Below are 17,191 nucleotides of genomic sequence, written 5' to 3' on the forward strand. Positions count from 1 at the left end.
TCTTAAGTACAAATCCTTAGGGAAAAAAAAATTTAGAAAAATAAAGGAATAAAAAGTCCAGCATTTCAGATCATAGGAAGAAATTAGAAAAATAAAGAAATAACAGTTCTCCCAATCTAGTCCCCTCTGACACCTCTTATCTAGTCCACACCAGGCTTTGACTCCAGACCTTGATGGGCTTCACCTTGAGGCTAGCAAGGCCTAGAGAGCCCTCTGGAATCATCTGGAGGCCAAAGGTCCACGCTGAGGCCAAGGTGAGCTGAAAGACTGCCACGCCTGGCCAAGAGATTGCCACGCTAGATTCGCCAAGAGGCCAAGTCCATGAAGCCAGGAGTTCAGGACATCACTGCGAAGAAAGAAAGAATAAAAACACAAAAGAGGGGGGAGAAAAAGGAACGGACAAAGCAGACATGCCCTAGCTGAGGAGTCCTACTCTGCCGCCATCTTAGAATCACTTTGTAGTAGAATCATGGTGAAACATCATCAATGGTGAGCTGCAGCATGCAATCAAATGTATGAAAAACAACAGTCAGTAGTTCTGATTGGAGAGGTGTTCTATGTTTGTTACTCTTGCCCATATCAAGACTCCATGTGTTTGTCCTATGGATTTGGGAGGAAAAAAAGACTCCATCAAACCCACTTTCTGACACCCCAATCCACGCACATCCACAAACACCACCACCATCTCCAGTCACAGTGACTTCAGGAATTTGACAATTATAGCTATTTTCACAAAGCAATATAAATCAAGCTGAGTTATTTCCTTCCTGCCCGTAGCAGGACAAATGCATTCTCCTAAATGGCCTACTTCCAAAGGAAATCCACTCAGAGATGCAGCGTGGCTTTCGGCTTACTAGTGGAACCTCTAACTTGGTGTCTATTGCCACACAATCCAAAGGAAGTGTTGAAAACAAAAGCAGGAACTCTTCATTGCATTGATCAATCAGATCAAGGCATTTGACTCAGTAAACCTCAAGGCTCTATGGTCTATGTTCCAAAGATATGGATGATCAAGTATCTTCATAACCCTTTAAATGTTTCATCATGCTAAAAGAAGTATTTTTCAATCAACCAGTTGAACAGGGTATGGCACACTTCCAGGGGAGGTGGTACTTGAACCCAGACCATAGAGCTAAACCGTCTTGATTAGGAAGTCTGAAATCGATGCATTTAAAATTCAGATTCTTGTTAAGCAAAGCTGAGAGGTAACCGGTATACGGGCATTTCACGACTGGCCACCATGTCACTGTCCATGACAAACTCTTTGACCTCCCATGCCGAAATGATACTGGACCCTATACATATACGTGATGTGTAGTTTGTGGACAAATACAGTGACGTTATCCACTCTGCTGCAGATTTGCAAATCACTCTCACTCTTCAATTCAGCATTCAAGAAACTCAGCCTGTCCTCAAATGTTGCCAGAACAGAACTCATATTGACTCACACCTGGTCAGTCAAATATTCCACCTTTTATAGATGCTGAAAGAGAAACTTTGGAATATGTTGTGCACTTCCCATACCTCAGCAAATACCTGTTTCAAAAGGTCACCATTGATGACAGAATCCAGTGCCAGTTAAGATGTAACCATGTAAAAACTATGATAGAGTGTTTGTCAACAAAGGTCTCCATATTTGAACAAAAGTACAGAGTCATTGTTGTTAATAAGTCCCTGTAGTGTACTGAGATCTGGAGTGTGTATCAGCAAAGTACAAGAAATTGCATCAGCCATGGTCCCACAATCTCTTCCGCAGTAAACCAAAGGATCAGATCCACAGCATTCAGAGAATACTCCTGCAACAATAGCCAATCTACTGAACCTATTTCAGCTATCGAAAAAGGATAGCTAATGTTCCAGGTCAGGATATAGAAAACACTTCAAAGACATTCTAAAGCTGTCCTTGAAGTGTGACAGCATTGACATGACAGAATAGGAGGAACTTGCTATGGATCACCAAGAATGACAACAACAATGTCATCAAGCTTTGAGATCCAATGCCTTATTGATGAGACAGAGTGACAGCACAGAAGGAAAAACACCCTGCCTTATGTGTCCAAAGGTCTATGGGTCACGATTCAGTGACTTGAAGAGCCAGATGGAATCTTACAACAATGATGATTGAATGTCAATTACATTTTTTTAAAAATTCAATCACAGGATCTGGGCATCTCTTGCCAGGCTAGGATTTATTACCTATCCCTAATTGTTCAGAGGGCAGTTAAGAGTCAACACATTGATGTGGCTTGGGAGTCCAATGTAGGCTAGGTCAGGATAGCAGATTTCCTTCCCTGAAGGACATCAGTGAACTAGACGGGTGTTTCAGATAATCAACACCAGGTTTCATGGTCATCATTAAACTCTAAAGTCCAGATTTTTAATTGAATCCAAATTCCACCAGCTACCATGACAGGATTCAAACCTGGATTCCCAGATTATTACCAGAGTGTCTGGGTGAATAGTCTAACATTAATCCCACTAGGCCATTCCCTCCCCTAGCAATTCTAACAATTATTTTCCAAAAATTATGTCTACAGTATCAAACTGATTTGATTCTAAAATCTAAATATGCAAAGTAATTAAATCCTGTAATAATGAGTACAAGGAGGCACTTTGTACTGTAGTAAAGTAAACAATTTAATATTACAGGAAATACAATAAGTTGTTTCTTCTAATGCTGTACAAAGTGTCTATTACCTGTAATATTAAATTAGTATATTTATGTAGTGTACTTGTATAAATTTTCTGAATAACCCATATTTTTAGAAAAAAATTCTAAAAGATAATGTCAAGCTCTTCAGGTTATCTGAGCTGTTAAACTTTTCATTTGCAAAACAGTGAAGAAAGCCTTTGATAGTCAAAACAGCTGAACAGCTGATTTCAATGAAAGCATGAAACACAAAACATGACCCACACAAAGATGAAACTGTGGAGAAATATGAAAATGATTTAACAGACGTAAAACTTTCAACAAATTATTACAATTTGCTATAATAATTGCATATAGGGTGTGATGAATAAAGCAGAACACCAGCATCTTTAGTTTCGCACCTGAATGTGGAAGCATCAGTAATCAGTTAGGAGAGTAAATATAGTGATGATGACTCTAACATTAAGAATAATTTCCTGTACAGTTAATTTGAAAAGTCCTCATTGGCTCCTTCACTGAATATTTAAAATTTGATACTTTTAATCTTAAAATTTGGTTGGATCAGAACAATTATTGAAATAAATTAGCCTCTGCCTCAAATCAAATTCTGAGTTTAATATTTGAACTGCTTGGCTGTACTGGGCAGATATAGCTAACTATTAAAGGTTGTTCGGTTATTTTGATTTCCAGTTTGAAGGATTTACTAATAAGATTTGATGAAACTTAAAACAGTTGCGTCTCGAGCAAGGTAAAGGCCATATGTTCGAATGACATCGTCCAGTTTTATAATTTTAAAATGAATACATTTTGGGAAGAACAAAAATATCAATCTATAGGTAATTATATACATAGAAATCACCCATTAAATTCTCTTATTTACATATACTCAGCAGTACACAGAAAGACCATGAACAACTGACCTTAAGACGTGGATCGCCCTTTGAGAATGGTTTCGATATCTGAGCAATGCCTTTACGGTTTCCACGAAGTACCCCATTTTCAATATCTTGCAACGTATAGACTTCGCCACCAATCACGTAACTTACAGAATTGAAAAACTAAAAACAAAATGCAGAAATTAAGTTCAGAGGATGATTCCAATATGGCAAGCAAATCAAAGCTATTTAAGAGGTAGATTTAAACATGAATAAGAATGCTGTGGTAGATTGCTACAGCATTTTCACTCAAGATTACAAATGATGTCATGAGATATTGTGACACTTACATTATAAAATATTATAATTTTTAATAAATTGTATCAATGACCATTAAGGAAGTATTACTATATATGTTTATGTAGCAAACAGGGTGACGCAATGGATTAGAAATCAGTCTTGTGCCTGCATGATCTAGATTTGAATCTAGATCCAACTATTGGTATGAAAATCCCTGTCTGCTATAACAATCACAAAGCAATTTTTAGATGGTTCTATTTATGTATACAATAGACATCCTTTAAAATTGTTTAACTAACTATCCTTTTTTTGATCACACGGGAGCATTTTATCAAGCAACCTCCAATGTGACATCTATGAATTAAAATCTGACATAAATAACCTCAAGATCAGCAATGTCCTTTGCTTTCAAAAGAAGGGTAATTGTGGAAATATGTGACATGAAACTAATAAGGCTAGATCAACACCCATGTATCTGAACAAGCCGGTAGGGTCTGGCAAATTCCTCATTCTGGGAGAGTTTGGAGGGGTTTTTTTATTTGAGGGCAGGGGGAACACATCTTTCTTGTCCTAACCCACAAGCAGTGCTATAAAGACATTTTCACCTCTTTCACTTTGGGGTCTCCTCAGAAAGCCTCAGAAACCCTGCACGACAGTTAAATCTGCAAAATGCATTAATCAGAGTCGACCAGCCTCGTTAAGATTATTTAAACTGCTAAGCTTTCTCCTAGGAGTGGGTTGGTTGATTGCCCTTTAGCTTCCCTCTATGAAACCTGGAAGTGATTTGAAATGTGTTCATGGTTTTAAAATTTTAACGTTTGATCTTAAGTGTCCGCATTCAGAAAAAAAGAGCCTCCTACCTTTTCATTGTATTTCCCTATTCTGACCTTATTTGTTGACTTTTGTGCTTGCATAATCTTTCACTTCCTGGCACACTTTGGTTACTATCACCTGTATCGTTACCCTGCTCTATTGCCTTGACGTTCTCTTTAACGCTCCAAACCTCCCTCCCTGGCACACACTCTAACCATACTCGGACATGAGGCTCCTTTATGAAACACTCACTAATACATGTGCAAGTTGTTATTCATCGTGAAATAACATCTTACTTTATATCTCTGCCACATGTTTTTTGGTGATCCTTGTTTAATATTTCCATGAATAACTAATGCATTGTATATGTTGATGAAGAAAGCTAGCTTCTCCTTTCTCATGAGACTTTCAACATCCATGCGTTGTAGCTGTGTTGCAAGTTCACAGTAATCATCAAAAACTGGACTGTTCACCATGGATTTGTAATCTACAAACTACAATAAAAAAAAGTTAATGATTAATCTGCTGCAGTTACTCTGCAATTTTAGATTACATTTTGATAAAGAAACTTTTATTTCCTAATTGTATCTCAAGTCAAGCTAAAGTTATTCATGAAATAATTATCATAAATATTGTAGTGAAATCTAAGTAGGCACTTAATACTTTAAATGTATACAGTGTATTACTAAAACTAGGATTAAGGTTGAACATTTCAATACTAATTTAACAATTTATTAGATATAGACTATTTTTTCAGGAAAAATAAACTGACTAACCTTGCCATCAGGCGTAATGTGTTCTGAGAATAGCTTCAGAGTTAAGTCTCTCATAGCTTCAGAATGTTTAGAAGCTGAAGTATAACAGAACATTCAGCAGGTTAACGTTAAAAATGAACATGAGAAATTAAGTTATTAATACAATTGTTCTTTTTGGAGGATGGTGGAGGGACATTGTGCTGGTTTAGGGAGCACTTCACTTTGTTTTATTTATGCCCAATTTTTGCCTTTACTGGACACCTCAGCTTCAAGATGCAGAAAATTACGAATGAGTAAACGCCGGGATACCACTCTGCAACAAAATTATTTAGCAAATTATTACACTGTGTGGTCAAACATACTCTAAAATTCAGCTGTCACTTTGGAAAATCCGTCAATGTACTTCAGTTATGGAAGTATGCAACAGCTCTTTCAAAGCATTTTCTGGTTTCACTTCAAGTCCCCAGTATTGCAGGTTTTATTTCTGCTTTTATTTATGTTTCTTTCCAATTTTCATCCACCTACTTCCCAAAGAAGACATCTTTGCATCTCCCCCTTCACCTCCATCCAAGGCCGCAAAAGATCCTTCCACATCCACAGAAATTTACGTGTACTTCCACACACGTCATCCACTGTATCCGTTGCACCCAGTGTGATCTCCTCTACATTGGGGAGACAGGATGCCAACTTGCGGATCGTTTTAGAGAACATCTCTGGGACACCCACACCAATCAACCCCACCGCTCTGTAGCTGACCACTTTAACTCCCCCTCCAAATCTGCCAAGTACATGCAGGTCCTGGGCCTCCACTATTGCCAAATCCTTACCACCCAACACCTGGAGGAAGAACACCTCATCTTCCGTCTTGGGACACTTCAACTACACAGGATCAATATCACCGGGCGGCACGGTGGCACAGTGGTCAGCACTGCTGCCTCACAGCGCCAGAGACCTGGGTTCAATTCCCGACTCAGGCGACTGACTGTGTGGAGTTTGCACATTCTCCCTGTGTCTGCGTGGGTTTCCTCCGGGTGCTCCGGTTTCCTCCCACAGTCCAAAGATGTGCACGTCAGGTGAATTGGCCATACTAAATTGCCTGTCGTGTTAGGTAAAGGGGTAAATGTACGGAGATGGGTGGGTGATGCTTCGGCGGGTCGGTGTGGACTTGTTGGGCCGAAGGGCCTGTTTCCACACTGTAGGTAATCTAATCTAAATATGGATTGCATCAGTTTCCCCATTTCCCCTCCCCTCACCTTATCCCAGTCCCAACCTGCCAACTTGGCACTGCCCTCTTGAACGATCCTACCTGCCCATCTTCCTTACCATCTATGTACTCTTACCTATCACTGTCACCCCCACATTCATCTACACATCACATTCCCAGCTACCTCCCCACAGCCCCACACCCCCCTCCCATTTGTCTCTCAGTCCGTTTGGCCCACAAACCTCAGTCCTGATGAAGGGCTTATGCCTGAAAAGTCCTCTGCTCTTCGGATGCTGCCTGACCTGCTGTGCTTTTCCAGCACCACACTCTTCGACTCTGATTTCCAGCATCTGCAGTCCTCACTTTCTCCTAGATCATGTACTTTGAAAATCTCAGATGTTCTAATTAAGTTCCATTATAAACTTTAGCCAATTCAAAACTCTAGCGAGTTTTGAGAAGAGTTGTAGCTCAGGTTGAGGTTCTGGATGTAGGTTTGCTCGCTGAGCTGGAAGGTTTGGTTTCAGACATTTTGACACCATGCTAGGTGACATCATCAGTGAGCCTGTGGATGAAGCACTGGTGGTATGGCCCGCTTTTTATTGATGTGTTTAGGTTTCCTTGGGTTGGTGTCATTTTCTGTGGTGATGTCATTTCCTGTGTTTTTCTCAGGGGTGGTAATTGGGATCCAAGTCAATGTGTTTGTTTGTACAGTTTAGGTTGGAATGCCATGCTTCTAGGAATTCTCACGTGTGCCTGTTTGGCTTGTCTTAGGCTGGATGTCATATACAAACCTCCCCTTAACACCCCACTGGCCAAAAGAATAGCAGAGCAAAACGGCCACAGAATGATTAATGATGCCCACGACAGACTTTGTAAATACAACCGGGAAATTTTGTGCCAAAAAACTTTACTCACTAATGCAATAGACCATTAATGGACAGGCACAGTACAACAAGCCTTTTGACAGCAACAGACACAGAAAATGAAAAAATAACTGGGCAAACCTACACAAACAACACAGAAGCATGGATAAAAAAAACTTATCTGATCGACCCTAAACAGACATTGAAAAAGCCATCTTAGTAAGAGGATTATCAGAGAGTGGTGAGGGCGTGGAATGCCCTATCTGCCAATGTAAGTTAACTCAGTCACATTAGGGAGATTTAAACAATCCTTGGATAAACATATGAATGATGACAGGATAGTGCAGGGTGATGAGCTGAGAATAGTTCAAAGGTCGGCACAACATTGAGGGTCGAAGGGCCCGTTCTGCGCTGTATCGTTCTATGTTCTATTAAATTACAACTTCCAGGATGCGGACTAGAAAAACTTCTTAGCAGCGTTAAAAACAACACTGAAAGACAACAAACTCACAGAAGAAACCCAGCAAACCATCAGACAGACAGGTGCATCAACATTAAGCAGGAAAAAGGAAGGAAACACACTCAGTACACAAGAAAGGAAAGCACTAGAAGGACTCAAAAAAGATACAAGACAAAGGACGCTTGACAGCCATTTTAAATCAAAGAGACTACATTGAGAAAGCGAAAGCACTGCTTGTAGATACCAACAAATGGCGATAGACCCAATCCCACAACTAAAGCACCAAATCACAGCCCTACACAAAAACTTCTGAAATCCGGAGAAATAAATAAGACCAACTTCCAAAAAATGAAACCAGATGGATCCAACACACCACTCTTCTACCGATTACCCAAAATTTACAAACCAGGAGCCCCCCTCAGACGCATAGTCTCGCTACTCGGAACACCAACTTACAGATCGGCCAAGGTGCTACACCAAAGCCTAAAACACTTAGTAGAAGACTCACGCCACTCCATTCACTCTACCTGAGAATTCCTGAAGACCATCAAAGACACCGAGATAGAAGAGGATGAAATAATGGTCTCCTTTGATGTAATAGCCCTTTTTAAATCCATCAACATCAACCTGGCCAAGAAAACACTGACTATGCTTTTAGAAGAACCAGAGACACATACAACACACACCATCAACTTCATCAGCAAAGACAATATTGTCAAACTAGTGGACCTATGCCTTACCACCCACTTCACTTTCAAAATCAAAACCTACAGTCAAACCAATGGAACACCCATAGGATCTCCGATATCAGGGTTCTGAGCAGAGGCAGTAATGCAGAGAATCGAACAAACAGCTCTGCCCAAACTTTGGGTCTGCTACATGGATGACACGTTTGTCATCACAAAATGAAACAAATTAGAGGAAACCATCAAGATCATCAATAATATCCTTACTAGCACAAAATTCACTAAAGAGGAAAACAACAAACAAGAGATGTCGCAGTAGAAAGAACAGCCAATGGGGAACTTCAAACCAGCATCTACAAGAAAACACATATGGACCAAATACTGAACTACAGAAGCAATCATCCCAACATCCACAAATGAAGTTGCATTAGAACATTACTTCAACAAGCCACAACACACTGCAACACAGAGGAACTACAAAGAGCAGAGGAAAATCACCTATACTGTGTATTCAAAAAGAACGGGTACCCAACGAACACAATCCGATTTCTCAGCAACAAACTCAAAAAAGCAGACAAAACACGTCCGGAAACTCTAGCCACTCTCCTCTACATCAAAGACATCTCAGAAATGACTGCCAAACTACTCAGACCTCTTGGCATCATGGTAGCCCACAAACCCACTGACACACTAAAACAGCAACTAATGAGCTTGAAAGACCCTATACAGAAAACAACGAAAACTAATGTCATTTACAAAATATCCTGCAAGAACTGTAACAAAACTAATTGGACAAATAGGCATAAAACTAGCCAGTAGGATACATGAACATCAGCTAGCCACAAATAGACATAAAGTCATAGTCATAGAGATGTACAGCATGGAAACAGACCCTTCGGTCCAACCCGTCCAGATATCCCAACCCAATCTAGTCCCAACCCAATCTAGTCCCACCTGCCAGTACCGGCCCATATCCCTCCAAACCCTTCCTATTCATATACCCATCCAAATGGCTCTTAAATGTTGCAATTGTACCAGCCTCCACCACTTCCTCTGGCAGCTCATTCCATACCCGTACCACCCTCTGTGTGAAAAGATTGCCCCTTAGGTCTCTTTTATATCTTTCCCCTTTCACCCTAAACCTATGCCCTCTCGTTCTGGACTCTCTGACCCCAGGGAAAAGACTTTGCCTATTTATCCTAACCATGCCCTTCACAATTTTGTAAACCTCTATAAGGTCACTGCTCAGCCTCTGACGCTCCAGGGAAAACAGCCCCAGCCTGTTCAGCCTCTCCCTATTGCTCAAATCCTCCAACCCTGGTAACCCTTGTAAATTTTTTCTAAACCCTTTCAAGTTTCACAACATCTTTCCAACAGGAAGACCAGAATTGCAGGCAACAGTTGCCTAACCAATTTCCTGTACAGCCGTAACATGACCTCCCAACTCCTGTACTCAATACTCTGATCAATAAAGGAAATCATACCAAATGCCTTCTTCACTTTCCTATCTACCTGCGACTCCACTTTCAAGGAGCTATGAACCTGCACTCCGAGGTCTCTTTGTTCAGCAACACTCTCTAGGACTGTACCATCAAGTGTATAAGTCCTGCTAAGATTTGCTTTCCCAAAATGCAGCACCTCGCATTTATCTGAATTAAACTCCATCTGCCACTTCTCAGCCCATTGGCCCATCTGGTCAAGATCCTGGTGTAATCTGAGGTAACCCTCTTCGCTGTCCACTATACCTCCAATTTTGGTGTCATCTGCAAATTTACTAACCGTACCTCTTATGCTCGCATCCAAATCATTTATCTAAATGACAAAAAGTAGAGGACCCAGCACCGATCCTTGTGGCACTCCACTGGTCACAGGCCTCCAGTCTGAAAAACAACCCTCCACCACCACCCTCTGTCTTCTACCTTTGAGCCAGTTGACCCACTCTCATTAGTATTTTTACATATAGATGAGAAAGGACACCATTTCGATTGGGACAACACATCTATCCTCGGACAAGCCAAACAGAGACATATACAAGAATTCCGAGAAGCATGGCATTCTAAGTGTGGCCTTACAGTAAGTCTGCAGTAGTGAGTAGACTGGGTTCTTTCTTGATTATATGTATTATTCAGAATGTGTCTTGAGTAAACTTAAAAATATAAGCCATAAGTACTATGTTAGCCTGGAGCAATTATTTGTGGAGAAATAAGACAATGCTTTTTCTGGGTCTGTAGATTGAAAGCAGCAAAAACGGCCTTTAGTAGAGTGATATGTTCTTCTTGTCGGATGTGGGATCTTATTGAGAATTTATGTGCTATTGAGGATTATATCTGCAATAAATGCTGTTGGTTGTGAATACTATCAGATCAGATGGATTGGTTGGAGAGATAGTTAGTGGCAGTGAGGAATTACAAGAGCAAGGGGATGTGATGGATGGCTGTTATAGGAAGGAGGGAAAGTCTCAGATACAGTCACATAGATAGGTTCACTCCAGGAAAAGTCAGAGAGGTAGACAGCTAGTGCAGGAGTCTTCTGTGGTTACCCCCATTTCAAACAAGTATGCTGTTTTGGAAAATGTAGGGGGTGATGGATTCTCAGGGAAATGTAGCACAAACAGCCAAGTTTCTGGTATTGAGACCAGCTCTAATACAATGAGGGGTACATTGGGTTCCAAGAAATCAACTGTGTCAAGGGACTGTCTAGTCCAAGGCACAGACAGACTTTTCTGTGCTAGCAGCGAAAACACAGAATGGTCTGTTGCTTCCCTGGTGCCAGAATCAAGGAGGTATCAGAGATGGGTGCAGATGGTTCTCAAGGGGGAAGAGGGGCCAGCAGGAGGTCCTTGTACACATTGGAACTAATGACATAGGAAGGGAAAAGGATGAGATTCTGAAGGGAGAATACAGAGAGTTAGGCAGGAATTTAAAAAGGAAGTCCTCGAAAGTAGTAATATCTGGATTACTCTCGTTGCTACGGGCTAGTGAGGGCAGGAATAGGAGGATAGAGCAGATGAATGCATGGCTGAGGAGCTGGTGTATGAGAGAAGGATCCACATTTTTGAATCATTGAAATCTCTTCTGAGGTAGAAGTGACCTGTACAAGAAGGACAGTTTGCACCTGAATTGGAAAGGGAGTAATATACTGACAGGGAGATTTGCTCGAGCTGCTTAGGAGGATTTAAATTAGTAAGGTCGGGGGGAGGGGCAGGACCCAGGGAGATAGTGAGGAAAGAGATCAATCTGAGACTGGTACAGTTGAGAAAAGAAGCGAGTCAGTCAGGGCAGACAGGGACAAAGCAGAGAACAAGGCACAACTGATAAATTGAACTGCATTTATATCAAGACAAGAGGCCTAACAGGGAAGGCAGATGAACTCAGGTCATGGTTCCAAACATGGGACTGGGATATCACAGCAATTACAGAAATGTGGCTCAGGGATAGACAGGACTGGCAGCTTAATGTTCCAAGATACAAATGCTACACGAAGGACAGAAAGGGAGGCAAGAGAGGAGGGGGAGTGGTGTTTTTGATAAGGGATAGCATTACAGCTGTACTGAGGGAAGATATTCCCAGAAATACATCCAGGGAAGTTATTTGGGTTGAACTGAGAAATAAGAAAGGGATAATCACCTTTTTGGGATTTTATTATAGACCCCTAATAGTCAGAGGGAAATTGAGAAACAAATTCGTAAAGAGATCTCAGCTATTTGTAAGAATAATAGGGTAGTTATGGTAGGGGATTTTAATTTTCCAAACATAGACTGGGACTGTCATAGTGTTAAGTGTTTAGATGGAGAGGAATTTGTTAAGTATGTACTAGAAAATTTTCTGATTCAATATGTGGATGTACCTACTAGAGAAGGTGCAAAACTTGACCTACTCTTGGGAAAAAAGGCAGGGCAAGTGACTGAGGTGTCAGTGGGGGAGCACTTTGCAGCCAGAGACCATAATTCTATTTGTTTTAAAATAGTGATGGAAAAGGATAGACCAGATCTAAAAGTTGAAGTTCTAAATTGGAGAAAGGCCAATTTTGACAGTATTAAGGCAAGAACTTTCAAAAGCAGATTGGGCGCAGATGTTCGCAGGTAAAGGTACGGCTGGAAAATGGGAAGCCTTCAGAAATGAGGCAAGAATCCAGAGAAAGTTAGGGTGGAATCCTGTTAGGGTGGAAGGAAAGGCTGGGAGGTATAGGGAATGCTGGATGACTAAAGAAATTGAGTGTTTGGTTAAGAAAAAGAAGAAAGCATATGTCAGGTATAGACAAGGTAGATCGAATGAATCCTTAGAAGAGTATAAAGGCAATAGGAGTATAATTAAGAGGGAAATCAGGAGGGCAAGAAGGGGACATGTGATAACTTTGGCAAACAAAATTAAGGGGAATCCAAAAGGTTTTTACAAATACAAGAAGGACAAAAGGGTAACTAGGGAGAGAATAGGGCCCCTCAAAGATCAGCAAGGCAGCCTTTGTGTGGAGCCACAGGAGATGGGGGAGATACCAAACGAGTATTATGCATCAGTATTTACTGTGGAAAAGGACATGGAAGATATAGAATGTGAGGAAATAGATGGTGACATCTTGCAAAATGTCCATATTCCAGAGGAGGAATTGCTGGATACCTTGAAACACATAAAAGGGGGTAAATCCCCAGGACCTGTACTCCATCTAAACACCTAACACCTCTGGGTGTATCCCAGAACTCTTTGGGAAGATGGGGAACTGGCTGCTGGGCCCCTTGCTGAGATATTTGTATAATCAATAGTCATAGGTGAGGTGCCAGAAGACCGAAGGTTGGCTAACGTGGTGCCACTGTTTAAGAAGGGTGGTAAGGACAAGCCAGGGAACTATAGACCAGTGAGCCTGACGTCAGTGGCGGGCAAGTTGTTGGAGGGAATCCTGAAGGACAGGAAGTACATGTATTTGGAAAGGCAAGGACTGATTAGGAATAGTCAACATAGCTTTGTGCGTGAGAAATCATGTCTCACAAACTTGATTGAGTTTTTTGAAGAAGTAACAAGAGGATTGATGAGGCCTATATGGACTTCAGTAAGGCGTTCGACAAGGTTCCCCATGGGAGACTGGTTAGCAAGGTTAGATATTATGGAATACAGGGAGAATTAGCCAATTGAATCCAGAACTGGCTCAAAAGGTAGAAGACAGAGGGTGGTGGTGGAGGGTTGATTTTCAGACTGGAGGTCTGTGACCAGTGGAGTGCCACAAGGATCTGTGCTGGGTCCTCTACTTTTTGTCATTTATATAAATGATTTGGACATGAGCATAAGAGGTACAGTTAGTAAGTTTGCAGATGACACCCAAATTGGAGGTGCAGTTGTCAGCGAAGAAGGTTAACGTCAGATTACAACAGGATCTTGATCTGATGGGCCAATGGGCTGAGAAGTGGCAGATGGAGATTAATTTAGATAAATGCGAGGTGCTGCATTTTGGGAAAGCAAATCTTAATGGGACTTATACACTTAATAGTAAGGTCCTCGGGAGGGTTGCTGAACAAATAGACCTTGGAGTGCAGGTTCATAGCTCCTTGAAAGTGGAGTCACAGGTAGATTGGATAGTGAAGAAGGCGTTTGGAGTGCTTTCCTTTATTGGTCAGAACATTGAGTACAGGAGTTGGAAGGTCATGTTGCAGCTATATAAGACATTGTTTAGGCCACTTGGAATATAGGCCACTAGGACATTGGAATATTGCATGCAATTCTGGTCTCCTTCTTATTGAAAGGATGTTATGAAACTTGAAGGGGTTCAAAAAAGATTTACAAGGATGTTGCCAGGGTTGGAGGATTTGAGTTATAGGGAGAGGTTGAATAGGCTAGGGCTGCTTTCCCTGCAGCATCGGAGGCTGAGGGGTGACCTTGTAGAGGGACAGGGAGAGGATAAATATTCAAAGTCTCTTCCCTGGTGTGGGGATGTCCAGAACTGGAGGATATAGGTTTAGGGTGAGAGGGGAAAGATTTAAAAGAGATCTAAGGGCAACTTTTTCACGCACAGCATGGTACGTGTATGGAATGAGCTGCCAGAGGAGGGTGGAGGCTGGTACAATTGCAACATTTAAAAGGCAACTGGATGAGTATATGAATAGGAAGAGTTTGGAGGGATATGTCCGGGTGCTGGCAGGTGGGACTACATTGGGTTGGAATATCTGGTCGGCATGGACGAGTTGGACCGAAGGGTCTGTTTCTTTGCTGTACGTCTCTACGACGCTATCAACAATACATTGACTTGGATCCCATTTACCACCCCCTGAGAAAAAAAACAGAAAATTACATCACTGCAGGAAATGACATCATGGCATGACATCACCAACCCAAAGAACCCTAAACACATAAATAAAAAGTGGGCCACCAGAGCTTCATCCGGAGGCTCACTGATGATGTTACCTAGTAAGGTGACTAAAAGTCTGAAACCGAACTTGCAGCTCAGCGAGGAAACCTACATCCAGAATTCAAACCTCTGATGCTTGGATCCTAATTTGCATTTGGTCCTTTCCACCCAGTACCAACTTGCAGTGTTAACAGATTGGGAGCGAATGTTAGAATTCTCTTCCTCATTTACAATTCTACATGGAGAAAGTGAGGACTGCAGATGCTGGAGATCAGAGCTGAAAATGTGTTGCTGGAAAAGCGCAGCAGGTCAGGCAGCATCCAAGGAACAGGAGAATCGACATTTCGGGCATAAGCCCTTCTTCAGGAATGAGGAAAGTGTGTCCAGCAGGCTAAGATAAAAGGTAGGGGGGAGGGGCATTGGAAATGTGATAGGTGGAAGGAGGTCAAGGTGAGGGTGATAGGCCGGAGTGGGGTGGGGCGGAGGTGTCAGGAAGAAGATTGCAGGTTAGGAAGGCAGTGCTGAGTTCGAGGGATTTAACTGAGACAAGGTGGGGGAGAAGGGAAATGAGGAAACTGGAGAAATCTGAGTTCATCCCTTGTGGTTGGAGGGTTCTTAGGTGGAAGAAGAGCGCCTCATCTTCTGCCTAGGAACCCTCCAACCACAAGGGATGAACTCAGATTTCTCCAGTTTCCTCATTTCCCTTCTCCCCCACCTTGTCTCAGTTAAATCCCTCGAACTCAGCACTGCCTTCCTAACCTGCAATCTTCTTCCTGACCTCTCCGCCCCCACCCCACTCCGGCCTATCACCCCCACCTTGACCTCCTTCCACCTATCACATTTCCAATGCCCCTCCCCCCTACCTTTTATCTTAGCCTGCTGGACACACTTTCCTCATTCCTGAAGAAGGGCTTATGCCCGAAACGTCGATTCTCCTGTTCCTTGGATGCTGCCTGACCTGCTGCGCTTTTCCAGCAACACATTTTCAGCTACAATTCTATATGGCCTCACTTCTTCCTATTCTTGTAACAGCTGGCATTCTGAATCATATGATTTACTTTATTCTAGTGTACTTTTAGTTGTAAAGGCTCTAAGCACTGAAGATGTAAGTGCGCACGTGTGTATATATACAAACACACACACCTTAAAACTTTTCTCTTTGGCAACTTTCATGAAGCTTCTTGGGCATTTACCTATGTTAAATGCATTCTATAAATGCAAGTTGATGTTGATGGGAGTTTAGCTAGAAATGTTCAACATCACTTGATCACTCTTCATGTCTTTGGGGGTGGCTTTATTGGGAAATTGCCATGTTCTGCAACTTCTTGGTACTCTACACCAGTAAGGGGAACTTATAGTTTATCACAAGGGCTGAAAATATCAGAAGCTTGAGAAGCACATTTCAAATGTAGGAAGTTACTCAAAATAGAAATTAGTGAACAGCGACATGAAAAAACACAGTTGGGTACAACAGAGGACAATCCACTGTTATATTAGAGGCAAGAAAGATAACTGGGGAAAGATTAGGGCCCATTAGAGACCAAAATAGCAATGTGTGTGTGGAGCCATCAGACATTTGGGGATTCTCAATTAGTACTTTGCATCCATATTCACTACGAATAAGAATGGTGTACCGACAGAAATCGACAAATGGGACTATGATAAAATTGAATAAATTATCTCCAAGGAAAGGTGGTATTAATGGTTAAAATTGGATAGATCGTCAGGCCCAGTGACATGTGTCCTAGGTTGCTCTCAGGTGGGAGGCAAGGGAGGAGATTTCAGAGCCCCTAACCTTAGCAGCTATCAACACAAAAGAGGTGCCAGAGGACTAAAAGACAGCTATTATGGTGAAGAAGGGCAGGAGGGATTAACCAGAGAAGTATAGCTCAGTGAGTCTAACATCAGTGGTAGAGGAAATTTGGAAAAATTCTGAGACGGAATTAACCTTCTTGCGGAGGGACAAAGATTAATCATGGATTGTCTGTCTGGCTTTGTCTGGGGAGATCATGTCTAACAATTTGATTCAATATTTTGAGGTGACTGTGTGTGTGTAGATAATCACAGAGTTGTACAGTATAGAAACAGATTCTTTGGTCCAATTTGTCCATGCCAATGAGATATCCTGAACTGATCACGTTTGCCAGCATTTGGGCCATATCCCTCTCAACCCTTCCTATTCGTGTACCCATCCAGATGCCTTTCAAATATTGTAATTGTACCAGTCTCCATCACATCTCTGGCAGTCATTCCAT

The 17,191-nt window shown here is 41.8% G+C and overlaps 1 protein-coding gene across 4 annotated transcripts in view; it reads right to left on the minus strand.

The window, feature by feature from the left end:
* The window catches only part of LOC140486399 (uncharacterized), a 77,061-nt gene that overhangs the window by 11,505 nt on the left and 48,365 nt on the right, over positions 1-17,191 (minus strand). For all 4 annotated transcript variants that reach the window (XM_072585480.1, XM_072585481.1, XM_072585482.1 and 1 more), the window contains exons 7-9: positions 5,415-5,488; positions 4,935-5,132; positions 3,571-3,708 (exon numbers count right to left, since the gene is read on the minus strand). In XM_072585480.1, coding sequence (XP_072441581.1) covers positions 3,571-3,708; positions 4,935-5,132; positions 5,415-5,488 — 410 coding nt within the window. The remainder of the gene's footprint in view (positions 1-3,570; positions 3,709-4,934; positions 5,133-5,414; positions 5,489-17,191) is intronic.

The sequence above is a fragment of the Chiloscyllium punctatum genome, chromosome 15, assembly GCF_047496795.1.
Source record: "Chiloscyllium punctatum isolate Juve2018m chromosome 15, sChiPun1.3, whole genome shotgun sequence".
In the NCBI taxonomy this organism is placed as follows: domain Eukaryota; kingdom Metazoa; phylum Chordata; class Chondrichthyes; order Orectolobiformes; family Hemiscylliidae; genus Chiloscyllium; species Chiloscyllium punctatum.